Source organism: Procambarus clarkii, chromosome 36 (assembly GCF_040958095.1).
Source record: "Procambarus clarkii isolate CNS0578487 chromosome 36, FALCON_Pclarkii_2.0, whole genome shotgun sequence".
NCBI classification, from domain to species: Eukaryota; Metazoa; Arthropoda; class Malacostraca; order Decapoda; family Cambaridae; genus Procambarus; species Procambarus clarkii.
In genome coordinates this window covers 9,767,270-9,794,961 of record NC_091185.1, presented here as the reverse complement: position 1 = coordinate 9,794,961, position 27,692 = coordinate 9,767,270, and the positions used below count along the sequence as shown (strand labels likewise).

At 49.4% G+C, this 27,692-nt stretch overlaps 1 protein-coding gene across 3 annotated transcripts in view; it reads left to right on the top strand.

Moving 5' to 3' along the window:
- LOC123756099 (centrosomal protein of 164 kDa) overlaps nucleotides 1-27,692 on the top strand; it is a 481,504-nt gene that overhangs the window by 208,638 nt on the left and 245,174 nt on the right. For all 3 annotated transcript variants that reach the window (XR_011230545.1, XM_069336540.1, XM_069336539.1), the window contains exons 8-10: nucleotides 877-1,656; nucleotides 1,844-1,921; nucleotides 19,730-19,848. Coding sequence is in view for 2 of the 3 variants with exons in the window: in XM_069336540.1 (XP_069192641.1) it covers nucleotides 877-1,656; nucleotides 1,844-1,921; nucleotides 19,730-19,848 (977 nt within the window). In the remaining variant the exon portion in view is untranslated. The remainder of the gene's footprint in view (nucleotides 1-876; nucleotides 1,657-1,843; nucleotides 1,922-19,729; nucleotides 19,849-27,692) is intronic.

Genomic DNA, 27,692 nt, shown 5'->3' with positions numbered 1-27,692 from the left:
CTACATCAGCCAAGAACTAAAGGGTGGTTCACTGGTGCGAGGGTTTGGGGCTCCCCCCCCTCCCCCTTGCACAGCCAGTGGCGCGGTAACGTGATGACGTCATGCTAGTTGGTAGTTTTCATTTGGGGAGTTCTGTCCACTCGTTCAATTTTTCTTAGCAATATTTTCACCAGAATAGGGGTTGTTTTGGGGTGCCTACCTTTCTGGGTGCCAGAACCGGTCGATGGCAGACATAGAATGTTTCCAACCACACGAGGGTTTCTATAGGCCATTGCTCTTCGTGCCTCTCTGAGGGGTGCCAGGTTCTGGCTCATGGTCCCCGGTAGGCAAGAACTCCATGCACATTGTCTGATGTCAGAAAGCTAATATATACATATGAGCCTGGATAGCTCCCCAGAAAAGTTTTTTGTTTGCATTCAAATATTGTATTTGTGCATGAAAATTGGTAATTATTATGCAAAAGTTGTCATATGTACATATTTATAGATACTGTATATGTGTATTACTGCATGTCCTTTACATTATATCTTCTTTCACTAATTATGAGTCTGTCTTATAAAAACAAACAATTTATACTATATACATGAACATAAATGTGTTTGTGTCATTAGAATTTCAGGAGTGTATGATAGTCAGGAGGAGTATGTGATATTGTGTAAAACAGTCAATCCTTGATGCCCCAGATTCCTCTTGTCTCATAGAGAGAGCCAGATTTTAGTCTGGGCTCTCTATAGGCTTGGGTGGGTCTCGGAAGGCTGGTGCGACTTCCTAAGGTTTGGAGGTACAGTACCAGAACTTCTGCTCGGGAAGCTACTGAGAGACCAACCAGAAAATGATTCGTTACATTCAGTGCTTTATTTCTTTCATCCACAATAGGAAGAAGAAGCAATCCTAAGAGCGCATGGTGTTATTGATGATGACAGTGAAGGGCGTGACTTCATGCTCAATGATGCCACTGACCTGTTACCCGTACAGTCTAAACCTCATCCACAGAAACTGAATATTCTTCCTCATGGTCCTGATCCATGGGCTGATAACAATTCTGTCAAACCCACTTTAAAAGTTATGAGTGACAGTCACAATCCTCTTCAGCATTTCAGAAAACAGAAAGGTGAGAATAAACTGGGTGTGGCTGAAAGACAATTACTTGATAATATTAATCAGAAGACCACACCACAACAAAATAAAACAGAACAGCAAAAGAAGCAAGTGCCTGGAAAAGATTCCCTAGGAAAACCCAAATCAGCTGGAACTGAGGCGTGTAACAGTAGTATATCAAGTGTCCAAGACTCTCGGACTGGAAAGCCTAAAGTGCCAAATGTTCCCAGTAATTTGACTCAGCCCACAACAATTTCAGGTAAGACAATGTCAGATAAAACAAATGATGCACAGAATTCTCCTGCGGTGAAAAAAAGCGACGATGTAAAGAAGACTGAAGCTAAACCACAGGAAGATCGGAAATTGGAACTGGAAGGAGCTCCCAGAAACAGGAAGACTAATCCTCTTGATCGAGTTGTAGCGAAGTTGAGTGGGAGAACAGAAAACAAGGAAGAGGAGGTGAGCTCAACGACTGTTGCAGCAGCAGCAGTGCCAGCTACTGTCAAGAATCTTACAGTTAATTTAAATAAGTTGATGAATAATGAAGATGAGAGTGAGGTAAAGTTTTTGTATTGTTTGTCAATGATCATAATATATTACTAATAACTTCATCTACTTGTTATATAAATTATGAGTGTTTTTTTTATTGTGATAAGAAAATTTGAGCTGCAAATTCTTTCATTTTAAAATTGTGACAAAGTACAGATTTAAATGCAAGAAACTTGCATTTGTCTTTTATTAACAGGAAGAGAAGAGTGGAGGTGTTCAGCTCTCTGGTTCTGTGGCTGTGACAAGCCAGGATGACATTCATCAAATAAACCTGGTGAGTAATTTTTTTTATTTGATACAAATTTTCTGGGAGGGCTTTGAAAATGCTTGCTTGCTACCTGGATTGCTTCACCCTATTCAGTCCTTGCCATTGTAAGCCTGCTAGGAACCAGAGGCCAAAACCTGCCTCCTTCTAAGGAGACACGAGGAGCAGGGAATCCTAAGTCACCCCTAGCCAAGAAAATGCTGCTGTAAAAATAGTCGAGCCAAAACATACAAAGTGCAGGTAGGCAAAGCATAGAAAAAGAGACAGCAAAGACCTGAGATGAATGAATCCCCTGGTTATGAAGCAGTTCTCTTGTTAGTTCCACCTGCACCCCAATATGTGAATGCACACCATCTTCCTCAGTCCTTTAGCCAAGACCCTTAGTAACTTTGCCTAGCATATGCACATCCATGATGTTCACTGTTCCACTCCTCTTTCCATCCCAATACATCTTTTTTCTTTTTCCAGTACAGATGGAGAAAATTGCATGAGTAATAGAATAGTGCAAGAAAGATATGTAACTGACCTATGCACAAGTGGCCAAGTGGGAGAAGGAAACAAAAGAAGGGATAAAGGAAGCCAGAAACTGCAGCAATCAGAAAAGCACAGAAATTAGACTGGATGCCAGAAGGGAACTGGCATTAAATCTGAAACTGGTGCAAAACACAGTCAAAATCCCTAATCATTTCTGGTTGCAAAGAAAAGGAGATAACATCAAGGCCAGAAAGAGCCACAGAAGAAGCGAAAATAGTAGATAAAATTGTTGGACTAGTGGATGGATGGAACCAAAGATAATAAATTGCCATCCACACTTCCATGGAAATAAACATTCCATTCACCTAGACAGTATGGGTCTTGAACCGTGGACCCCACGAGTGTGAGACCATAGCTCTGTCAACTCAGCTATGAGCAGTCTTAACACTTTACCTGGCCGATAACTCATAATGTATCCATATATGAATATACTCAGTCTGGCCGAGGACACACGCTGCATCTAAAATAAAAATATTCCTTAAAAATTCATTTTTCTGGGGGAGCCCCTTCGGCTCCCCGGAGCTTATCCAGGCTGATATGCTAATGTCAGACTTTGGCATCAGTCATATGTATGGAGTTCTGTGGGCCTACCGGGGACCACGAGCCAGAACCTGGCCCTCTCAGAGAGGCATGGGAAGTAATGGCCTATAGAAACTCCTGTGTGGTTGAAAGCATTCTATGTCTACCATCGACCGGGTCAGGCACCCAGAAAGGTAAGTATCCCAAAAACAAACCCCTATTCTGGTGAAAATTGTAACCAAAAGCCAAACAAGTGGATAAAACTCCCCAGAAAGAAACGAGCATAACGTCACACATCGCCGCGCCACTGTCTGCACAGTGTGCCCTGTAAGTACTGCCCTTGGGGCTTGGGGTTACCTTCCCCCAAGTTCATTGGGTTCTGCCTCTGCTAGGCCGTTTACTGCTTGGTTTTCGGCCACCCTTTTTGTGCTGGGGTGTTCTGTTTCCCTTGTTCACCTTAGGGTAAGGGGCAGTTTTACACTGGCTGGGGCACAGGGTACTGTGCAACTTGTTTTCACCAATCATAGTGGCCGGCTCTGTTCCGCCTGGGTACGCTGTCCTCTTGCAGGGTTTTCTTTTTCTTTTTGTTTATCTGTTGGTGGGGGTCTGCCTTGGTTCTTGCCCCCTGTGTACTGAGTGTTCTTCCTTCTTCCAGTGATTCCCCCTGCTAGGTCCCCGTGATTGTACATGTCCCGGGGGTTCAGTGTTTAGAAAGTTGTTTTAAAGACTTGGGTGCCGGTAAGCAGTACCCTGCCTGGGATTACCTGGGCATGAATCCCGTAAATACTCAGAACCCTGGGAATCCCCTAGGGGGCGAGTGGGTTTGTTGGATGTGAGTCCGGAGTCGCCCCCCCTCGCTTTGTGCGAGTTCGAGGGTTGCTCTGTCCCCCTTGTCTCTGGGTGACTCTCACTGTCTTTGCCTCCGTCTGCTGCCTGTGAGGCTGGTGGCACCTTCGGCTTGGAGTCTTTCGAGTATTGTTGCTTGTTAGTGACCTAGTTACCCTGTCTTATGGGGACTATGCGGGTACAGGCAGCATGAGCATTGCATGTTGCATTTCTCTGGTGGCAATGCGCTAGGTAGCTTGCTCCCCGGAAGCCCCAAGGCTGCCCCGTTTTTGTTGGTGTGACGGGGCTTAGGGGGTGTTGGTTGCTTCAGTTTTGTTTCCTTCCACACCCCTTGTTCTTCCCCTGTAGTGGTCTTGAGACTCTGGCAGTCTTTGGGAATTCCCCTTCCGGGGTAGCGATGGGGGCATTCGAGCCTGTTCCTCCAGCCGTGTTGTATAAGCTGCCAGTGGGCTCCTTTCCTTAGTACTTGTCCGGCTGTCCTGGCTTTTCTTGTGAGGCTTGGGCTTTGGAGGAACAGCTCAGCCACAGGACCTACCTTGTGGGTTCCCGGTGCTTGTTAGGGGTTGATGTTGGACCCCGCCTGGGTTTTTCTACTCTCTGGGCGGGGGTTGTGGTTACGAGGAGTGGCGTTTTTCTTTCCCCCCTCTCCGTACATGTTTTTGGAAGTTGGGTCCCCTCCCCAGGATCGGTTTCTTATCCCTTGGATCCGTTGGGTCCGTCCTGTCAGTGGGTACGTTTCTCCACCCTTCTTCTTGGGATGGGCTTTAACCTTCATGTTCCCCTCTTCTCAGAGTTCTGCATGACTTTTGGTCTAGGGTGCAACTTTGCCTTCTGTGCCTTTTTGCTTCACGCTTACTTCTTTCTGTTCTAGAAGGATCGGAAAGGTTTTCTTTCTTCTCGTACTATTGGAACGTCTGTCATCTTCCGGTCCTTTCTGGGGCTTGTTGGTTCTTCTCCGAGCTTCTCAGTTTTTGGTCCTGTTTCGTTCTTTCGTGTTTCTTTTCTCTCCGTGCACTGTCCTGCGCTGTATAGGGTTGCCAGATTCGGCTCCTTGTAGCCCAAATGGGAAGCTGTGCTATGTTTCTTTTCGCTCCTTACTGCTCTTTTCGACTGCGGTTGGCGGCTGCCCTGTGTATTCTTCATCTGGGACTTGGTCGTTAACAACACAATTTTGTCTGGTTTTCTAATCACATTCGTGGTTTCTTTCTTCAGCTCGCTACTTCTAGCCACCCACATCTGGCATCCCTGCTGCGCATGCGCCGTGGTTGTTTGTTTTATTGTGGGTGGTGTGCATGTGTGCTGGGGTTCTGCGTTTTTTCTCACGGGCGTTTTGTCTCTTGCTCCTCTCATTTCTCCAGTCCATGGCCCATAGCTCCTGGGGGGTGTTCTGGATTGCTGCTATGGGGAGGACGCTGGGTTTTCCCTGCATATGGGTGTGGGGCTTATCCTATGCCTCTTCCCTATTCTTCTCCTGCATGTGCGGCTCTACCTTCTTCCACTGGTGGTGCTCTTGGAATCTTCTCAGCTACATTGTGTCATGACTAGTTCGTGCCTACGTTCTGCAGGTGAGTTTATGCGGTCTGGCATCTCTTTCGGCCAGGCGCTGGTTCATGGTTTTTGGATATGAATATAAGAACATCAGAACACAGGTGACTGCAGCAGGCCTATTGGGCCATACGAGGCAGCTCCTATTTATACCCATCCAGTCCCACTCTTATGCATTTCCAACCCATGCTTGAGTCCAACTAGGGGCCTCACCTCCACTAGGTTACAAGGTACAATGGTAGGGTATATAATTACCTAAGTGTAGTTACAGGATGAGAGCTACGCTCGTGGTGTCCCGTCTTCCCAGCACTCTTTGTCATAAAACGCATTGAAACCACTGACGGTCTTGGCCTCCACCATCTTCTCCCCTAACTTGTTCCAACCGTCTACCACTCTGTTTGCGAAAGTGAATTTTCTTATATTTCTTCGGCATCTGTGTTTAGCTAGTTTATATCTATGACCTCTTGTTCTTAAAGTTCCAGGTCTCAGGAAATCTTCCCTGTCGATTTTATCAATTCCTGTTACTATTTTGTATGTAGTGATCATATCACCTCTTTTTCTTCTGTCTTCTAGTTTTGGCATATTTAATGCCTCTAACCTCTCCTCGTAGCTCTTGCCCTTCAGTTCTGGGAGCCACTTAGTAGCATGTCTTTGCACCTTTTCCAGTTTGTTGATGTGCTTCTTAAGATATGGGCACCACACAACTGCTGCATATTCTAGCTTTGGCCTAACAAAAGTCGTGAACAATTTCTTTAGTATATCGCCATCCATGTATTGAAAAGCAATTCTTAAGTTAGAAAGCGTGGCATAGGCTCCTCGCACAATATTCTTTATGTGGTCCTCAGGTGATAGTTTTCTATCTAGAACCACCCCTAGATCTCTTTCTTTATCAGAATTCTTTAAAGATTTCTTGCATAATATATAGGTTGTGTGGGGTCTATGTTCTCCTATTCCACATGCCATAACATGGCATTTATTAACATTAAATTCCATTTGCCAAGTGGCGCTCCATGTACTTATTTTGTCCAGGTCTTCTTGAAGGGCATGACAATCATCTAAGTTTCTTATCCTTCCTACTATCTTAGCATCATCAGCAAACATGTTCATATAATTCTGTATACCAACTGGTAGATCATTTATGTACACAATAAACATCACTGGTGCAAGAACTGAACCCTGTGGTACTCCACTTGTAACATTTCTCCAGTCCGATACAGTGCCTCTGATCACAGCCCTCATTTTTCTATCAGTCAGAAAATTTTTCATCCATGTTAGAAGCGTACCTGTCACTCCTCCAATATTTTCCAGTTTCCAGAACAACCTCTTATGTAGAACTCTGTCGAAAGCCTTTTTTAGGTCCAGATAGATGCAGTCAACCCAACCATCTCTTTCCTGTAATATCTCTGTTGCTTGATCATAGAAACTGAGTAAATTCGATACACAGGATCTTCCAGATCGAAAACCATACTGTCTGTCTGATATTATAACATTTCTCTCCAGGTGTTCTACCCATTTAGATTTAATTATTTTTTCCAATATTTTGACTATTACACTTGTCAATGATACCGGTCTATAATTAAGGGGGTCTTCCCTGCTTCCACTTTTGTAGATTGGAACTATGTTAGCCTTTTTCCACACATCAGCTACAACTCCTGTAAACAGGGATGCCTGAAAAATCAGTTGAAGAGGAATGCTGAGCTCAGGTGCACATTCTCTCAGAACCCATGGTGAAACTCCATCTGAACCAACTGCTTTGTTCTTATTTAGCTCCTTGAGCATTTTTTCCACTTCGTCTCTAGACACCTCTATGTGCTCTATGTTGTTCTCTGGAATTCTTATTGTATCCGGTTCCCTGAAGATTTCATATTGTACAAACACACTTTGGAACTTTTCGTTTAATGTTTCACACATTTCCTTTTCATTTTCCGTGAATCTATTTCTCATTTTCAACCTCTGAATATTATCCTTTACCTGCAATTTGTTGTTTATGAATTTATAGAATAGACCTGGTTCTGTTTTACATTTGTCTGCAATCCCTTTTTCAAAATTTCTTTCTGCCTCTCTCCTCACTGCCGTGTAGTTGTTTCTCGCATCTTTGTATCGCTGGTATGTTTGGGGGTTCGGCCTCTTCCTGTATTGATTCCATTTTTGTGTCATTTGGTCTCTGGCCCTCTCGCACTTTCTGTTGAACCAATCCTGTTTCCTAGTTCTGCTTCTCTGTTTTGGTATAAATTTTTTTGTGCCTTTATCATATATTTCACAAAACCTGACATACATCTCATTCACTTCCTTGCCTAGCAGCAAGTCTGTCCAATTATACTCACTAAAAATTTTTCTAAGGTTGCCATAATATCCTCTCCTAAAGTCAGGATTTTCAATTGCATCGACTGTCATATTTTCTTCCAGATTATAACGCATTGCATACTTTATTCCCAAAAAGACATGGTCACTTTTATCTAAGGGAGGAAGGTACTGAATGTCAAATATTTCTTCCTCCTTCCTGGAAAATATAAAATCTAGCATGGAGGGAACGTCCCCTTCCCTCATCCTCGTAACTTGTTTAACATGTTGATACAAGAATGTTTCCAGGTTGAGGTCTACAAATTTAACATGTCCAGAAATCTTCTGTTTTAGCTTCACATGCTTCCCAGTCTATGGATTTCAAGTTGAAGTCGCCGACTATCAACAGTTGTGAACTATCGTTATCCGCTCTCGCTATGATCTCTCTCATTATTGTTATAAGACCTTCTCGTTTACTATCTAGCTCCTCCTTTGACCATGTGCTGCTTAGCGGTGGACTATATGCATTTTATGATCATTAGTTTATCATCCTCATGGCAGATCTCTAGTGCTATTATGTCAACTTCTTGTGGATTGGTAGTCACTATTTCGTTCACCTTTAGGTGTTCTTTCACCAGCACAGCAACGCCACCGCCTTTCCTTATTTTTCTGTCCCGTCTCCAAATTGAGTAGCCCCTTGGGAATATGACCTCATTTAAAATAGCATCTTCAAGTTTTGTCTCTGTGAGTGCAACAATGTCTGGTGTCTGCAGCTGTATTACGTCACTTAACTCCAGTATCTTTGATCTTACTCCATCTATGTTGGTGTATGCAATCTTGAGGAACTTGTTCCCCCTCTTCTTATTTTTCACTCCCCCTTTCTCTAATGATTTTGTTGGTTTGCCTTTATGTACCACTTTACTGGCCTGCCTACCCCTATCACTTTGTAGAAAAAAGAATTGATTTCTTCTTCATTCCTGCTCTCATTTAAACGTTTTGCCTCGGCGAGGTTCAGTTTCAGCTTCTCTCAATCTTCTTTTGAAAGATCTCGTCTTAACGACCACACTTTTCCATCCTCATCACTTTGTAATTTTCTAGCATTCCTTAGTACTTCTTCCATCTGTTTGGCACCATTTAGGGTGATCCTCAAAGGTCGATCTTTCCCTTTTACATATCTGCCTTTTCTCCTGTAGTCGCACACATTCTCTATGGTTGTAAGACCTTCCACGAGGCCAACAATTTAATCTACTACTGTTGCTTCTTCTACAGCTCTTTCTGACCTAGATGTTATCTCCTTTTCTTTGCAGCCAAAAATGATCAGGGACTTACTCCGATCAACTGTGTTTTGCACCAACTTCGGGTTAGATGCCAATTCTTTCCTCATGGGGTTAGTGTTTCTGTCTGGATGTTCTGAGGTGACATTTTGCTGCAGTTTTCATACTGTGGATGCGTGTTGGGGGAATTGGCTGTGACATTTTGTTTGGCCCTTCCATGCTTCTTCCTGGGGCCTTCCTTGTTTGTCTGGGTTAATGGTTGCCATTCTTTGTCTGTCTTGCAGTGCCTGGCTTCGCTCTTCCATATACATTGGATTCTCTGTTCTGTACTTGCCTAGTTGTACTTCCTTAGTTGTGTTTGCAGGAGTTGAGCTTTGGCTTTTCGGTCCCGCTTCTCACTTGTCATTCGCTCATGTGCTGGTTTTTGTGCCTGCAGGGCTCTATCTTATATGCACTTGTAGCTGTGTGTGGTATCATCCACCACCACATCGCGTCCTCATGCGTTCACTTGTCTACTACTCTGACACTGCTATACTTCTTTCCCATGTCTCAACCAGGAGGCTTGGTCGATGACCGGGCCGCGGGGGCGCTAAGCCCCGGAAGCACCTCAAGGTAACCTCAAGGCTGCCTTGTTTGGGCTCTCATTCCACCGGTGTCCCCTGGTGCATGTGCCCCTGGGGTCCCGTAGTCGGTCTTTCTCTATCTTGTCAATTCCTTTGAGAATTCTAAATGTGGTGATCATATCCTCGTAGCTCATACTTCTTGGTTCGGGTACTGGTCTGGTGCCATACCTTTGCACCTTTTTCCTTTTTGTCTTGTGTTGGGACGTGTCACACAACTGTGTTGTTGGTGTGGCTTGTTGGGACATGAGCAGCGGCTCTGTGTGTTGTTGGTCGTGTTCCTTTCATTCCCATTTGCTACATGCCTTCTTCGTTCCTCATCTTCCTTCTACTCTCTTGTCCCTGGCCGTTGGTGCTGGGGCTTCTCTGCTGGTCTTTTTCTTGTTTTTTTCCATTTTCTCATTTTGTCCTACATATGGTAGTGTGTTTTGTTTGTGCCCTTTGGCTCTCCTGTTGCCAGGTTTGGGTTCCTGATTTCCTGGCTTTTCCTGCCTGTTGGCATTTTCACGGTCTCTCAGTGTCCCTTCTCTAGAGTCTCGCGTCAGGACGTAGTGTTCGATCTCCTGGCAGGCTCCCTGGCATTGGGATGTTTTTCTGTACGGCAGACGTTCCATCTCCTACTTTGCCGGCTTGGGTTTCCGGCTCTGCTGCCTCCGAGGTCGCACCCGAGATCTTCCTGCGGCTCCGCCTCTTGCTGGGGCTTGGTTTGCCTGTGGCAGGGGTGGTTTGGTTCTGTCTTGGGTCTCTCACCTTCTGTTGGTGGTCGGGTGGCTTCGTTGATGGTGTCCCACCAGCATGCTGCTTCTTGGAAGCAGTGTTTTTTTTTTTTTTTACTGTCCTTCCTTTTCATTCTGTCCCTTCTTAGGTAGCTGCATTTGTTGGCATGGTCTTGTCCTTCTCTTGTGGAGGTTCGGGGCCATCATCTTGACCCATGCTGTCGCCTCGTATCGTGTGGCGCTGGCGGAGCCACTTTAGCTTGCTCCTGGTGTTGGTGTTACGTCTGTGCCATTTCACAAGCTGCCTCGTGCATCGTTTCACCTCTGGCTTGCTCATGTGCCGCCTGAGCTCTCCTGGTCACTGGACAGAGTTCTCTCTTTTCTTTCTTCTCCACGGTTTGTTGTGGCCCCTTCGGTTCAGGTTTGTTTCTTGGAGCCTCGTTTTCTGTTGGCATTGGCCTCTAGGGGTCGGGTCGGTGAACTTCATGCTCTCCTCTGGCGCAGGGGTTTTCTGCTCCTTCGAACGTGGTGATAGGTTTGTTTGTCTGCAGCCATCTCCTTCTTTTCTGGCAAAGAATGAGACTGCTGCTTTCCAGAGGGGGTCCTTCGGTTGTTGATGCTTGGCTGGTCGGGCCGGGGATGTATCATGTTTTGTGTCCGGTTGCGGCCCTCTGCTATTATTTGCGCACCATGGTCTCTGTGTCTGAGGACGCGCTTTGGGTTGATAGTTTCTTTTCTTCCCTGTTAGCAGATGTGGGTCTCCCAGGTCGTTCGCAGGGTTGTTAAGGCTGGCCAGCCTGCGGTCTATCCCCGTGCCCATGAAGTTTCCAAGTTACCTGCTCTCCCTGCCGTTTTTGGCAACATGTCCTGGGCTGCCATTCGGGCACAGGGATTTTGGTGGTCGTATAGGGTCCTGGCTGCTCGTTTTCTCGTGAACGTTTCTGGGCTTAGGCGGGCCTGTGTCGCTTTGGGTCGGTGGTTGCAGCCAGTTGTCTCGGCTTCGAGTTGAGGAGTGACCAGTGACCGCCTCCCAGGTATGTCCCTTTACTTTTCCTCTGTGGGTAGTTATCTCCGGGGAGCCGAAGGGGCTCCACCTAGAAAACCAGCGTTGAATGTAATGAAACTCCATTTTCTGGGTGATACCTAGAGGCTTCCCGGTATCCCTTCCTCATCCTGGTCGGCGTTTTTTTCGCGTGTTTTGACATCCAGCCTCAGGACTGAAGGGTGGATAGCCGGGTGGGGGTCTGGGGCTCCCCCTTCCCCCTCCCGGGGAGGGGGGAGCTGGGTAGACAGCGGCATGGCAACGTGTGACGTCATGCTCATTAGCTTGTTTCTTTTTGGGGAGTTCTATCCACTTGTTCGGCTTTTGGTAGCAATTTTTACCAGAATAGGGGTTTGTTTTGGGATGCTGACCTGTCTGGGTGCCTGACCCGGTTGATGGCAGACATAGAATGCTTCCAACCACACAGGGGGTTTCTATAGGCCATTGCTCTCCATGCCTCTCTGAGGGGGCCAGGTTCTGGCTCGTGGTCCCTGATAGGCCCACAGAACTCCATACACATGACTGATGCCAAAGTCTGACATTAGCATATCAGCCTGGATAAGCTCCGGGGAGCCTCCGGGTCTCGCCCAGAAAATGGCGTTTCATTACATTCAACGCTGTTTTTTTTCCGATCAATGTGGGACAATTTTAAAATATGCGCCTTTTACTTGTGAACAATTTTGTATCAAAATGAACGATGTAGCATAAAACCTCAGGTGACAAAACTGGAAGGAGTATAAATGTTTGAGTGCAGGTGGTGGGTGTGCACTCGCAGATAAAACTTTGCCTAATTTGGGGTGTGCTGCATGTGGCACTTGGTCATTTGACCTTATATGCATGTATCACTTTAGGGCATTCTATTGCAAACAATTTGGTACCAAAATGAAGGACGTAGTATGAAAATTGAGGAATGATCACTGAAAAGAACATAAACATTTGAGTGCGGGTGCGCACTCACGGATAACGCTTGGCCGATTTTAGGGTTTGGTGTGGATAGCTCACCGGGCCGTTTGACCTTATATGCATACGATGGAACCTCGGCTTACAAATGCCTCTATTTATGAATTTTTTGTGTTACGAGCTCAATTTCTATGTAAAATTTTATTCCGTTTACGAGCTTTGCCTTGAGTTATGAATTTGTTGATACACGTATGGGTTGATCAAGCGTGTGGTTCCTGGTGCAACAGACGACCGTGCCTCTGTTTAATAGTACCTTCCGCATAATGATGATCGCACTTAAATTCTTTGTAAAGATTTTAATTGTTTTTCCAGCTTTTTCTGGGGGGGAGCCCCTTTGGCTCCCTGGAGCTATCCAGGGTGATATGGATATATTAGACTTTGGCATCAGTCAGTGTGAATGGAGTTCTTTGGCCTACTAGGGACCACGAGCCAGAACCTGGCCCCCTCAGAGAGGCACACAGAGCAATGACCTATAGAATTGCGCATGTGATTTGGAGCATTCTATGTCGGCCATTGACTGGGTCAGGCACCCAGAAAGGAAAGTATCCCAAAACAAACCTCTATTCTAGTTGAAACTACTACTGAAAGTCAAACGAGAGGACAGAACTTCCCCCAAAAAACGAGCAAACGAGCATGACATTACCACGTGTCGCGCCGGTGTCTGCACAGCTCCACCCCCCCCCTCCTCCCTTGGGAGTGGGAAGGGGGAGCCCCAGACTCGTCACGCCAACTACCCACACCTTCAGTTCTCGGCTGATGTGTCTAGGCATTGGTATTGTGACTCCTGCTCCTGATTCTTGTGTTCAGTGCTGTTCCTTGCGTCTATTGCTGTCTTCAGGGTGGTGCGTGAGCTGGGAGAAATCTTCACAGGTACTCAGGCTGCATGCGCTTATGGTTGCTTTCCATAAGTCTCTAAGGTTTTTTTTGTATTCAAGCATCCTCCCCTGTATGTTTTCCTGGGGACTTTTAGGGGGGTGACCATGTCTCAGGGTCTTGAGTTCCAGAATTGGGTCATTGATTTGTCCTGTCCGTTGTCAGGATGGTTTCGCCGTGGTGTTCCTTTATCAGGGTTTCTCCTTTATCTCCCTTGGACCATCCCCCCCAAAAAAATCCGCTTTCTTCGATATAACCCACTGCTGAACCTTTGCTTCCATGGTGCATTTTTCCGCCAGCAAACATGGTTCATAGGGCTGCCCCGGGTTCGTTTCCGGGTGCCCTAGGGTTCCTCAGATTCATCTTTTCGGAGGTTTCCTTCCTCTCAAATTTCCTTTGGTGGGTTTGGGAGGCCTTTGGTGTGTGTGCCTCCGGTCCGACCTGGCTTCGCCTCTGTGTTGGACTGGTTTTATTTACATTTGGTTTCCGACCCGGATGCCCCGAGGCTGCCCAGTTTTGGTTTTAGGGACCTGGGCCTGGGGTCGTTAGTCGCTTCGGCTTTGGCTCCTTTTGCGCTCCATGGTCCTTTCCCTGTGGTTCATCCCGCACCTCCCCCCCCCCCATGTCCGGCTCCAAAATGTCTGAGGGTTTCGGCTTCGGCACAGGGTTTAGTTGGTAATGAGGCTCGGGCTGCCTTGGGGCTGCCCCATTTGGGTCGATGACGGAGGCATTTGAGCCGGTTCCTCCTGCCAAGGCTTCTGGGTCCCACCAGTAGACCCCCTTTTTATCTGCCTTTCCCCTGGACTCTGCCTTTTCTTCATGGGTAGAGGGTTTGGAGGACGGCTCTGCCCCAGGTCCCAAAGTGGGGGATCCTGGGGCTGGGGAGGAGTCAACCTGGGGGCCTTGGGCCCCCTTTGACCCCACTTGGGTGCTTTTGCCTTTCTCGCGGGGCTTATTGTTGCAGGGGGAGGGGTTTTCTTACCCCCCTTCCCTGTATGAGTATGATTTGGGTTCGGTTCTGGGCTCCTTTTGGTACCTCGGCTCCGTCTTTCCAGAGGTTTTCTACTTCCCGTATCTCTGTGAAGGTGGCTCAGGAGGCTCTTGCTGCATACCTCTTGTGAGACCCGGTTTATGCCTCTACAATGGATCCGTCCTCGTTTGAGTTCGGTTCTTCTATCCACTTTTGGGTGCGTTTGGAGGTTCCGGAATCTTCCTGGCTGGCAGACTGCCCTTTCTTTTTGTTGGGAAAGTGGCATGGGTTCTGTCGGACCCGCACGCTTGATTGGCGTGAAACTTCTACATTTATGCAGGTTTACCTGGGGGGCGAGTTTGAGCACCTTAATGCGTGCTAGTTTGCTCCCGTGCTTTCTCGGGACATTGGCCTTTCCAAGCTTCATGTGCAAGTTCCTCTTCTTTCGGTATCGTTGGTTCAGGAGGAGTTGCGCGCCCGATGGCATTTGGCTTCAGTCTTACGTTTTTTTTCCCTTCCCGAGCTGTCTTCTGCCTGGCTTGAGGAGGATGTGGGAGCTTTGAGTGAAGGGCCTTCGTCTGGGGCGCTGACTTCGGCAGCTAGGGCGTCGGCTGCACTGTTGAAGCTCTTTGCGCCCATCCTGAAGGAAGCAGAGTCTCTGTTTTTTTGCTTCTTGCCTCACATTCCATCAGGCTGTGCTCATCCTCTCTTTGGAATCCGCTTGGGCCCTGGCTCTTAGGTTCTCATCTCCGTTTTGTCTGTTGCTGTTTGCAGAGACTGCGGTCTCTCAGTTTCTGCAAGCGGCTTCGTCTAGTTGTCCTATGGCGGACTTGTTGATTCTCCGAGGCGGTCATTCTCAGCAGTCTTGGAGGTGTCGTGCCAGGGTTCCAGGTTCCGCTGGTTGAGGTGAGCCATTGGTGCCAGTTTCTGAGCCAACATTCCCTTCGGGGGCTAGTGTTGTCTGGTTGGCGTGGTGATCACCCTGTTTGACGTTTGGGTTCTCGTAAGGGGTGTCGGCCCTTTCGCAGTTCGCCCCATTGACGGGGCGATGGGGAGGCTCGCTCTGTTTGCCCATGCTTGGTCCCACGATTTGTGGTTTTTTTTCGGTTGTGTCATCTGGCCTGCGGTGGTGTTGGGCGGCCCGTCCTCCTTTGGGGGGTTCGGGCTAACAGGGCAGGTTTCTTCTCCTGCACTTCATCAAATCGTCTTGCAGTAGGTGCGCTTGGGCGTAGTCGAAACGACTCCGTCCTTCAGGTGGGTTTCCCGCCTGTTTCCAATGCTGAAACGGGACTGTGCGGATCTGAGGCTCATTCTGGACTTGTCCCGTATAAACCTCTGGATTCCTTGCCTCTTCTTTCGGATGACTACTGTCTCAGGTCCGGCTTCTGTTGGAGCCGGGTGCCTGGATGGTGTTCCTTGACCTCAAGGATGCTTATAGGCACGTTCCTATTCATCCGGGGTTCAGGGACTGGTTAGGTTTCGTGGTGGGGCGTCACACTTACCGCTTTCGCTGCCTACCTTTTGGGTTGAATCTGGCACCTTGCGTTTTCACGAGTCTGACCCGGGTTGTGGTGACCCGTCTGCGTCTTCTAGGAATTTGGGTTTTGGCCTACCTCGACAACTGGCTGGTGTGGGCTCCCAGTCGGTCAGCTTGATTGCTCGCCAGGGATATGGTTCTCTCCCAGCTTGCCAGGTTCGGGTTAATGGTGAACTGGAGGAAGTCCCATCTGGTTCCGTCCCAGGTTCGGACCTGGCTGGGTCTTGTTTGGGATTCTCGGACCGCTTCCTTGTCTCTCCCTCCAGAGGCTTTGCTACGGTTGTGGGCCCGCCGTCGGCTGTTTCTGAGGGGGTCCCAGGTCACTTGGCAGTTGCTTGAGTGGTTGTGTGGGAGTCTGAACTTTGCTGTGCTAGACTACCCGCCTGGTCGGGTTTGGCTTTGGCAACTGTTTTGGTTCCTTCGGGGACGTCCCTTCCGCCTCTCTCGTGATTGTTGGGTTTATCCTCCGGAGGCCTTGTATTGGTTGCTGCGTCACCGGCTTCCTCTTCGGGGTTTTCAGGGTTCGGTGACTTGGCACCTTCCCGAGCCTTCGCTCGATGTGTTCACGGATGCGTCGTCTCTCGGCTGGGGCTTTGTGACCAGTGCTCACCAGGCTGGCCAGGGGCGGTGGGATCCGTCCTTCCGTCGGGCTCACAGCACGGTTTGGGAGTTCGCGGCAGTCTGATTCGCGCTTTGGAGGGTTCGGGTCGCTCGGGATCGACCATCTGGCTCCATTCAGACTGTTCTCCAGTGGTTCATTGTCTGAACTGCGGGGGTTGTCTTCGGTCCTTGGCTCATTGGGGTTGGTCCCTTCGATTGGTTCGTCTGCTGGTTTCTCCGGGTTTAGCTCTCTGTACGGTTCATGTCCGGGTAGTGCCCAACGTCCTGGCGGACGACTTGTCTCGCTTCATTCCCCTGTCCACAGAATGGACGGTCGACGACGACTTGTTTCGTTGGATCTGCCAGACGTACGGTCTCCCAGACGTAGACCTATTTGCGTCTGCGTGGTCTCGGCATCTTCCAGTCTATGTGACCCCCTTCCCCAACTGCGAGGCGTTCACAGTGGATGCCTTTTGGCAGGACTGGTCGAGGTGGGGTTACCTGTAGGTCTTTCCCCTGGTCCAGCTGTTGCTTCGAGTTCTGGCTCGGTTGGAGACCTTCCCAGGCAAAGTAGTCCTTGTGGCCCCTTGGTGGCTGACCCAGCCTTGGTTTCCGGCGCTATTGGCTCACTGTCCGAACCCCAGGTGTTTCCTGTGGCTCCGCCTTTTTCAGCAGGTCGGCCTGGTCCGGTACGAGGCTGGTTTAACCTTCTCCTCTGCTCTTCGCGTCTGGTCTTTTTGACGTGGGTGTATCACCATTTCTATGGTGACCAGGTGGCTTCGTTGATGGTGTCTCACCTGAGAGTTTCGTCTCGGCGACAGTATGAAGTTTCCTGGCGTTCTTTTTGCCATTTTCTTGCTCTTCGTAGGTTGTCATCTTTTTCAGATCGGGTTGTCTTGTTCTTTCTTTCTTGGCTTTTTCAGGACCGTCATTTGATGCCTAATACTATCGCCTCGTATCGTGTGGCGCTGGCGGAGCCGCTCAAGCTAGAGTTCTGAGGGGACTTCACATCCTCCCTGTTCCGTAAGCTTTCTCATGCTGTTTCACCTCCGGCCTGCTCATGCGCCGCCTGAGCTGTCCTGGTCCTTAGACAGGGTGCTGTCATATCTTTCCTCTCCTCGGTTTGTGGTGGCCCCTTCGATTCCAGATTGTTTTTCCGAGGCTTTGTTTTTGTTGACATTGGCCTCTTGGGGTCAGGTAGGAGAGCTTCATGCTCTCCTCTGGCGCAGGTGTTTCTGCTCTTTTGGTCCTGGGGGTAGGTTTGTCCGTTTGCAGTCTTCTTCTTTTCTGGTGAAGAACGAGACGGCTGCTTTCCAGAGGAGTCCATGGGTCATTGATGCTTGGTTGGTTCGACCGAGGGTGCATCATATGTCGTGTCTGGCTGTGGCTCTTCGCCGTTACCTGTGTGCCTCAGCTGGAGTGGCTGGGGATGCGCTTCAGGTTGATCCGGTTTCCCTTGTTCCCTGTTCCCTGGGCTCGGGTCTCCCAGATTGTCAGCAGGGTTATTAGTCTAACCAGCCTGCGGTCTATCTTCGCACCCACGACGTTTGGAAGTTTTGCAGCTTTGGCTGTCGCGTTTGGTAACATGTCTTGGGCTCATGTTCGGGCACGTGGATTTTGGAAGTTGAACAGGGTCCTGGCTGCCCATTATTTGATGAACGTGCCTGCTCCTTGGCGTTCTTGTGTTGCTTTGGGTTGCAGGTTGCAGCCAGTTGTCTTCACTTCACGTTGAGGAGTTTGTGGCCGCCGCCTCCCGGGAAAGTCCCTATTTTCCTTCTCTTTGGGTATGTAGCTCCATGGAGCCGTAGGGGCTCCCCACAGAAAACCAGCGTTGAATGTAATGAAATGCCATTTTCTAGGCGAGTCCCGGAGGCTCCCTGGCAACCCTCCCTCCCATCGGTTGGCGTTTTTTTCGCATTGGTTGAAGCTTAGCTTCCGAACTGAAGCTTGGCAGCCGGCGCGGTAGGTCCGGGGCTTCCCCCTCCCCATCTCGGGGCGTGGAGGGCTGCGCGGACGATCGGCGTGGCAGTAAAGTGTGATGTTTGCTTGTTTGCTTGTTTCCTTGGGATTGTTGGGAGTTTCTACCTCTCAGTTCGTTTTTTTGTTTTAGTTTTTACCATGTGGGGTTTGTTTTGTTATGCCTACCTTTCTGGGTGCCTAACCCCAGTCGATGGCAGATAAGGAAAACCCCAACCACAAAGGGGTTTTCCAGGGCTATTGCTCCTTGAAACCTCTCTGAAGGGGCCAGGTTCTGGCGCTGGTCCCTGGTAGGTCTGAACTCCTTAGCTTATGTCCCGGTCTAATATAACATACATTAGCCCCGATAAGCTCCAGGGAGCCTCCGGGGCTCACCCAGAAAATGGCGTTTCATTACATTCAACGCTGGTTTTTTGAACATTGAACTTTGAATGCTGGTTTTTCTGTTCTTTCAACTGTGAAGGTCGTTTTGTTTGCAGCCAGCTCCTTCTTTTCTAGCGAAGAATGTTTTTATTAGCTTTTGAATGGGTCCTTTGGTGGTGGATACTTAGTTGGTCTGGTTGGGTGTTCATGTTCTGTGTCTGGTGGCAGGTCTACACTGATACCTTTGTGCTACTACTTTGCTTTGTTGAACCCATTTGTGGATTGATCCAGTTCACTTGTCCTCCACTTCAGGGCTAGTGTTTCTCTGGTCATCGCCAGTGTTAAGTCTAGTCAACCTGCAGTCTACCATTGTGCCCATATTGTTCAGATGTTTATGCCAATATGTTTTGGGCTAATCTTCAGGCACAGGGGGGGGGGGGGGGGCTTTGCATGTTGAACAGGGTCCTGGCTGCCAGGTATGTTGTCAGTGTTCCTTCTCATCGGCCTTTTGTGGCCTTGGGTTGTGTCATGAAACGTGTTTTTCTTCTTTGTTGTGATACCTGCGGTGCTCCCTCTTCCCAGGTAGGTCCCCTTATTTTCTTTCTCTATGGATAGGTAGTGATTTTAAGATCTTAATATTTTTTATAACCAGCAGTTGACTGTTTTTAGTTTCAGTGACTTCACGGGAGCTTTCCCAATGGTGGTAGACATGATTAAAATTCACAGACAAGTTTATCATAGTGCTTTTGCTCTTTACATCTCATTAGAGGTTTCCAGGTTCTAGCTCATGGGCCTTGGTAGGCTTAAAAGAACTTTGCAAGTGATACAGCGACAAACTACTAAGTGCTATCATCATTATAGCTTCGGGGAGTCAAAGGGGCTCACTCAGAAATTGGCATTTCATTACAGTACATTCAATGATGGTTTTCTAACATATTGTCTTGTTAATTTATCTCTGGTAAATACTCTTTCAGATTCTCATATCTACTTCTAAAGTTTAACTTTTTTTTTCCATTTGCTTTCTCATAATCACTCAAATTAGAAACATTTTGTATATATTTCAAGGTTTTGCTCTGTTGGTCTTAGGGGCTACAAACATTTCACTCAGAAATAATTTTAAGAACTTTGGTTGTGTCTGAAGTACGAACTTCTTCATCTCAGGCTGCAGCTAAACACCTAGAAGCTGAGAAGAAAAAACTACAGGACAAGTTTGAAGCTGACATAAAAGCTCTTCAGCAGAAGTTGAATAAAGAGTATCGGGACACAGAGGAAAAAATGATGTATGTTTTACTACTCTGTTTTGCTTATTGTGATAGTAATGCCCATGTCCAAGAAAAGTGTGTTAATTATATCCCTGTACTGCAAAGTTACAGCATTGTATGTATGTTTTTTTTAATCTGAAGAGCCCTTCGGCTGCCTGGAGCTATACCGGGCTGATGTGTTTATATTAGATTGTGACAATAGTCTGTCAATGGAGTTCTTAGCCTACCAGGGACTAACGCCAGAACTTGGGCCCCCTCAGAGAGGCATGAGGAGCAAAGGCCTATAGACACCCCCCGTGTAGTTGGAAGCAGCCTATATCTGCCATCTACCAAGTTATGCACCCAGAAAGGTAGGAATCTCAAAACAATTACAACTGGTGAATTTTTTTTAACCGAAAGCCGAATAAGCAAGCAGAACTCCCCAATCAGAAAACGAGCAAACAAGCTTGACATCGCCAAAGCCGTCGTGCTGCTGTTTGCACAACTCCTCCCTCCCCGGGAGTAGGAAGGGGGTGGTCCCAGACTTCCCAAGCCGGCTCACAAACCCTAGTTCTGAGGCTGTTGTGTTGGGTGGCAGTCGATCGACTCCTTGAGCAGTGCTGTACTGTGCCTTGTGGTGTTGTGCTGTGGTCATGTGCGAGTCAGGAGTAATTCCAGAAGTACCATGCCCCCAACATGCAGCTTTTTCATTGGGGGCATGGCATGCGTTCTGTCGGACCTGTACGCTTGAGTGGCGGGAGTTGACTGGTCGTTCAGGTTTACCTGGCAGGGGGCGAGTTTGAGCACCTCAATGCTTGCTTGTTCGCTCCAGTGCTTTCTCATGTTATCAGCCATGTGCAGCTTCAGGTGCAGGTGCATTTGGCATTGATCTTGCACTTCTTTTCCCTGCTGGAGCTGTCTTCGGACTGGCTCGAGGAGGATGTGGTGGCTCAGGCATCGGCTGCCTTGTTGAGGTTGTTTACGCTGATTCTGAAGGAAGCGGTGTCTCTGTTCTTTGCTTCGCGCTTCGTGTGCAGGCAAGTGGTGCTCGTCCACTCTTTGGCATCCGCTTGGGCCCTGGCTCTTAGATTTTTGTCCTCTTTCTATGGGGGGAGCCCCGTCGGCTTCCTGGAGCTATCCAGGCTGATATGGGTATATTAACTTTCTGACATCAGTCAGTGTACATGGAGTTCTTGCCTACCCGATACCACGAGTCAGAACCTGGCCCCCTCAGAGAGGCATGAGGAGCAATGGCCTATAGAAACACCCGTGTGGTTGGGAGCATTCTGTGTCTGCCATCAACCGGGTCTGGCACCCAGAGAGGCAGGCGCCCCAAAACAAGCCCCTATTCTGGTGAAAATATTGCTACCAAAAGCCGAACAAGTAGACAAAACTCCCCAAACGAAAATTAGTAAACGAGCATGACATCATCTTGTTACCATGCCGCTGTCTGTGCAACTCCTCCCTTCCAGGGAGGGGGAAGAGGGTGTTCCAGACCCTTGTTCCGGCAATCTACCCTTCAGTTCTTGGCTGATGTGATACTGGCTAGGTCATGTGCCTCTGGCTCCAGATTTTGTTTGTTTCTGTGTCTTGTGGGGTGGACAGTCTCTACTGGTGGTGTGTGAGCCAGGAGTAATAATCTTCAGTACTCGGGCTGCGTGCACCTAGGGTTTGCTTCCCTAGGTGCCCTGTAAGTACTGCCCTTGGGGCTTGGGGCCACCTTCCACAAGTCGCCTTAGGATCTACCTCCGATGTGTCTTTTACTGCTCGGTACTTGGCCTGCCCTTGGAGTCAGCTGGGGTTTTTGTTGCCCTTGTTTGCTCTGGGTTGGAGGTAGTTTTCATCACTGGTAAGGGCACAGGGTATTGCACAGCTAGTTATCCCCTTTTATGGCAGCCAGTTCTGTTCTGCTTGGGTACATTGTCCTCTTGCGGGTTTTTCTTTTGTTTCTGTTTTCCTGCCTTGTGAGGGGGGGGTCTGCCTTTGGTTGATTGTCCCCTATTTATATTTATTGTATTTATATACATCTGTGTTCTTGGTGGTTCCCCCTGCTAGGCCCCAGTGAGTAGACACATCCTGGGGGGTTTAGCTTTTAGAAGTTTGCTTGGTAGTCTTGGGTGCTGGTTTGCAGTACCCTGCCTGGGCTTCCTTAGTGTGTTACCAAGGCTAAGGGCCCTGGGAAACCCTGCGGGGTCTCTGTGGTTCAATGAATGTGACTCTGAGTTCCTCTCGCTTCATGCGAGGTAGATGGTTGCTGTCCCCTTGTCTTAGGGTGACAATCATCGGTTGTGCCTCCACCATGCTGCCTGTAGGGTTGCTGATTCTTTTGACCCGGAGTTGTGCAACGTTTGTTGTTTGTACGTGTTCCAGTTCACCCAAGCTACTGATCATGTTATGAGGGTGCGGGCAGCAGCTGCTTTGCATGCTAGGTTCATGTTGCTGCAATGCGTTAGGTTGGTTGCCTCTCCTGATGTCCCGAGGCTGCCCCGTTTTGGTTATAGGGATCCGGACTTGGGGTGGGAATCTCTTCGACTTTGGTTCTGTCTGCCCCTCATTGTCCTTCCCATTCTATTGTTCATCTGATTCCTCTTCCCCTGCTTCCAGTTCCGAAACATCTGAGGGTTTCCAAGTCGGGACAGGATCTAGTTGGTGTTGAGACTCAAGTGGTCTCGGGGGGTGTTCCCTTCCGGGGTGGTGGCAGAGGCATTCGAGGCTTATACTCCAGCCTCCAGCCTCCTATTCTGGGTCTGACCAGTGGGCCCCCTTCATTTCTGCTTTTTTTGGCAACTCCTGCCTTTCCTTTCAAGTGGGGGGGTTTGGAGGACGGCTCATCCCCCAGGTCCCCAGGGTGAGGTTCCCGGGGCACGGGTGGGGTTGCCTTCGACTTTGGGCCCCTGGGTTTTTGTACCCCTCAGAGCGGAGCTTGGTATTACAAGGAATGGGGTTCTCTTTTGCTCCCTCCTCGTATGAATTGGATTTGGCACCCCTCCCTGGGTTCAGTTCCGTGACCCCGACAGTTCTTTGGTTCTGTCCTTCCAGAGGTTTTTGGCTTCCCGTATCGCTTCCCATGTGTTATGGGAAGCCCTTGCGGCTTACCTGCTGCGCGACTCAGATTATGCTTTCAGGATGGATCCGTGTTCCTTCATGTATGGATCTTCGTGTCCTTACTGGGTTAGTTAGGACGTTCCAGAGTCATCCTGGTTAGCAGACTGCCCTCTCTTCTCTTCAGACGCGTGGCATACGTTCTACCGCTCCCACACGCTTGAGTGGCGGAAGGCTCAGACGACATTGCAGGTTTTCCTGGCGGCGAATTTGAGCATCTCAATGTATGCTTGTTCACCCCTGCCCTTCCGTGGGGTGTTGGTGTGATGCAGCTTCATGTGCAGGTTCCTTCCCTTTTGGCTGCATTGGCCATGGAGGACTTCGTACACGTGGCCTGCTGGCTTTGGCCTTGCGTTTCCTCTTCCTCTTCCTCCTTAAACTGTCCTCGGACTGGCTTGAGTTGGATGTGGAGGTGCTTGGGGCTGCCTCTGGGTCTAGTGTGTTGCCCACGAGGGAGTGTGCGTTGTCTGCATTGTTGAAGCTGTTCGTGCCGCTCCTGCAGGATACGGTTTCGTGGTTTTTTTGCTTCTCGACTCAAGTGTCGGCAGGCAGTGCTCGCTTCTTCATTGGAATCCGTTTGGGCCCTGGCTCTTAGACTGTCTTTGCTTTTTTGTTCATTGCTGGTTGCGAAATCTGCGGTTGTGTAGTATCTGCAGGCAGCTTCGGCTAGTTGCCATTCTATGACAGACTTGTTGGTCCTCCGGGGATCTCATGGGGGGGGGGGTCCTTCAAAGTGGGGTCGTGCCAGGGCTCAGGGTTCTTCCCATCGTGGTAGGACAGTGATGTCAGATTCAGTGCTGGCACAGCCTTCAGTGCCGTCTGTTTCTGTTCGGCACGGGGATTGCCCTATGCGCCATTTAAGTGCTCGTAAGATGCGTCGGCTCTTTCATGGTTCGTCCCATTGACGGGGCGGTGGGGAAGAGGTTCGCTTTGTTTGCTTGCACCTGGTCCTACAATTTGCTGGTCTTTCAGGTTATTTCATGCAGCCTGCGGTGGCATTGGGTGACTCCTCATCCTTCGAGGGGGGTTTGGGGCTAGTGGGGCAGGCCTCTTCTCCTGGGCTCTGTAGGGTCATCTTGGAGTGAGTGAGTTTGGGTGTGGTCGAAACAACCTTGTCCCTCAGGATGGTCGACACCTGGTTGAGGACTGGGCCGCGGGGACGCTAAGCCTCGAAATCATTTCAAGATAACCTCGGATGGGTTTCCTACCTGTTTCCGGTCCCAAAACTGGACTGCGCAGACCTCCAGTTCATTCTGGACTTGTTCTGTCTGAACCCGTGGGTATATTGACCCTCCTCTCCGATGACTACTCTGTCCCAGGTTCGTCTTCTGTTGGAGCCGGAAGCTTGATGATGTCCCTGGACCTCAAGGATGCATATTGGCATGTCCCGATTCATCCAGGATTCAGGGACTGGCTTAGTTTTGTTGTGGGGCACCAGTGTTACTGCTTTTGTTGCCTTCCATTCGGTTTGAATCTGGCATCTCATGATTTCTTATACCTTACTCGGGTCGTGGGTGACCTGCCTGGACACGCTCTCGGGTCACGCAGTGGTTGCACGATGGTTTCTGTGGGAGCATTAACTTTGCCAGATTGGTCTACCCGTTGGGTCAGGTGTGGCTTCGTAGGCTGTTTAGGCTCCTTTCGAGACGTCCCTTCTACCTCTCTCGTGACCGCTTGGCTCAGCCTCTGGGGGCTTTTTGTTGGTTGCTGCGTCACCGGCTTCCTCTTCAGGATGTGTAGATGTCGCTCCAGAGGATTCAGGTTGCTGGCGGATCGACGACCCACCTCCATTTGAACTGTTCCACAGTGGTTCATGGTTCATTGCCTGAACCAATGTGGTTCAACGTGGTCCTTGGCTCTTTGGGGCTGGTCGCTTTGGGGGACTCGTCTGCTAAGTTTTCTGGGGGTTTGGCTCTCTTGGCGGTTCACGTTCGGGGGGTTCCAAAGTCCTGGCGGATGGCCTGTCTTGGTTCATTCCCCTGTCCACAGAATGGACGGTCGATGTCGACTCGTTCAGTTGGCTTTGCCGGATAATTGGGCCTCCGGAAGTGGATCTCTTCACATCTGCATGGTCAAGGCATCTCCCAGTATACGCGGGGCCTTCCCCAACTGCAAGGCCGTCAGGGTCGACGCCTTCAGGCAGGACTGGGTGAGGTGGGGGTTCCTGTACCTCTATCACCCAGTTCAGCAGTTGCTCCAGGTCCTGGCTCGCATGAAGACTTACCAGGGAGAATAGTTCTTCTGGCCTCATGGTGGCCGGCCCAGCCTTGGTTTCAGGCGCTGCTTGCTCGGTGTTCGAACCCGGAGATTTTCCCGCTGCTCCGCCTCTTTCAGCAGATCGGTCTATTCTGTTACAAGACTGGTTTGATCTTCTCCTCTAGTCTTCGCGTCTGGAGTTTTTGACTCGAGTCTCACCATCTCTATAGTGGTCAGGTGACTTCTTTGTTGGTGTCCCACCTGTGGGCTTTGTTTCGAGTGCAGTATGAAGTTTCCTAGGAGTCCTTCTGGTTTTTTCTGGGGGGGAGCCCCTTCAGCTTCCCGGGGATTATCCAGGCTGATATGCTAATGTCAGACTTTGGCATCAGCATGTGTATGGAGTTCTGTGGGCCTACCGGGGACCACGAGCCAGAACTTGGCCCCCCTCAGAGAGGCATGGGGAGCAATGGACTATGGAAACCCCCATGTGATTGGAAGCATTCTATGTCTGCCATTGACCAGGTCAGGCACCCAGAAAGGTAAGCATCCCAAAACAAACCCCTATTCTGGTGAAAATTACTACCAAAAGCTGAACAAATGGATAGAACTCCCCAAAAAGAAACAAGCAAATGAGCATGACGTCACACGTCGCCGCGCCGCTGTCTGCGCAGCTCCCCCCTTCCCGGGATGGGAAAGGGGGAGCCCCAGACACCCGCCCGGCTATCCACCTTTCAGTTCTGAGGCTGATGCTATAGGCAATGGTCGTGTGCTCCGGCTTCAGTGGTTGTTTCAGCACTGTACCTAGAGTGTGGGGACTGTCTTCTAGGTGGTGTGTGAGCTGGGAGTGTTTTCCCAGTACTTGGGCTGCATGCGCCTAGGGTTTCTTTCCCTAGGTGCCCTGTAAGTACTGCCCTTGGGGCTTGGGGTTACCTTCCCCAAGTTACTTGGGTTCTGCCTCTGCTAAGTTGTTTACTGCTTGCTTTTTGGCCACTCTTTGTGTGCTAGGGTGTTCTGTCCTCCTTGTTTGCCTTAGGTTGAGGGGCAATTTTGTGCTGGCTAGGGCGCAGAGTACTGCACAGCTTGTTTTCACCAATCATAGCAACCGGCTTAAAACACTGTCCTCTTGCGGGGTTTTCTTTTTCTTTTTGTTTGTCTGCCTGGTGGGGGATCTGCCTTGGTTCTCTTGGCCCCCCCCCCCCTGTGTACTGAGTGTTCTTCTTTCTTCCAGGGGTTCCCCCTGCTATGTCCCCGTGATTGTACATGTCCCGGGGGTTCAGTTCTTAGAAGGTTGTTTTAAAGACTTGGGCGCTGGTTAGCAGTACCCTGCTTGGGATTACCTGGGTGGGAATTCCGTAAACCCTTAGGACCCTAGGAATCCCCTAGGGGCACGTGGGATTGATGGATGTGACCCCGGAGTCCCCCCCCTCGCTTTGTGTGAGTTTGAGGGTTGCTTTGTCCCCTTGTCTCAGGGTGACTCTCACTGTCTTTGCCTTCGTCTGCTGCTTGTGGGGTCGGTGGCACCTTTGGCCCGGAGTCCTTTGAGTATTGTTGCTTGTTTGTGACTCAGTTACCTTGTCTTATGCGGACTATGCTGGTACAGGCAGCACGAGCGTTGCATGTTGCTTTTCGCTGGTGGCAATGCACTAGGTAGTTTGCTCCCCGGAAGCCCCGAGGCTGCCTCATTTTAGTTGGTGTGATGGGGCTTGGGGGTGTTGGTTGCTTCAGTTTTGTTTCCTTCCCCCTGTAGTGGTCTTGAGACTCGGGTGGTCTTGGGGAATTCCACTTCCGGGGTATCAATGGGGGCATTCGAGCCTTTTCCTCCAGCCGTGTTGTGAGAGTCTACCAGTGGGCTCCCTTCCTTAGTACTTGTCCGACTTCCCTGGCTTTTCTTGTGAGGCTGTGGCTTTTGGAGAATGGCTCGGCCCTGGGACCTGCCTTGTGGGTTCCCGGGGCTGGTGAGGGGCTGACGTTGGACCCCGCCTGGGTTTTTCTACTCTCTGGGCTGGGCTTGCGGTTACGAGGAGTGGCGTTTTTTCATTCCCCCTCTCCGTACATGTTTTTGGGAGTCAGCCCCTTCCCGGGATCAGTTCCTTGTCCCTCGGATCCGTCGGGTCCGTCCTGTCAGTGGGTACGTTTCTCCACCCTTCTTAGGACGGACCTTCACCATCATGTTCCCCTCTTCTCGTGGTTCTGTATGACTTTTGATCTCGGGTGCGACTTTGCCTTCTGTGCCTTCGTGCTTCACGCTTGGTTCTTTCTGTTCTAGAAGGATCAGGAAGGTTTTCTTTCTTCCCGTATTATTAGAACTTCTGTCGTCTTCCGGTCCTTTCTAGGGCTCGTTGGTCCTTCTCCGAGCTTCTCGGTTTTTGGTCCTGTTTCGTTCTTTCGTGTTTCTCTTCTCTTCATGCACTTTCCTGCTCTGCACAGGGTTGCCAGATTGGGCTCCTTGTAGCCCGATGGGTTCCTTGTAGCCCAAGTGGGAAGCTGTGCTATGTTTCTTTTCGCACCTTACTGCTCTTTTTGAGTGTGGTTGGCGGCTACCCTGTGTGCTCTCATCAGGGATTTGGTCATTAACAACACTATTT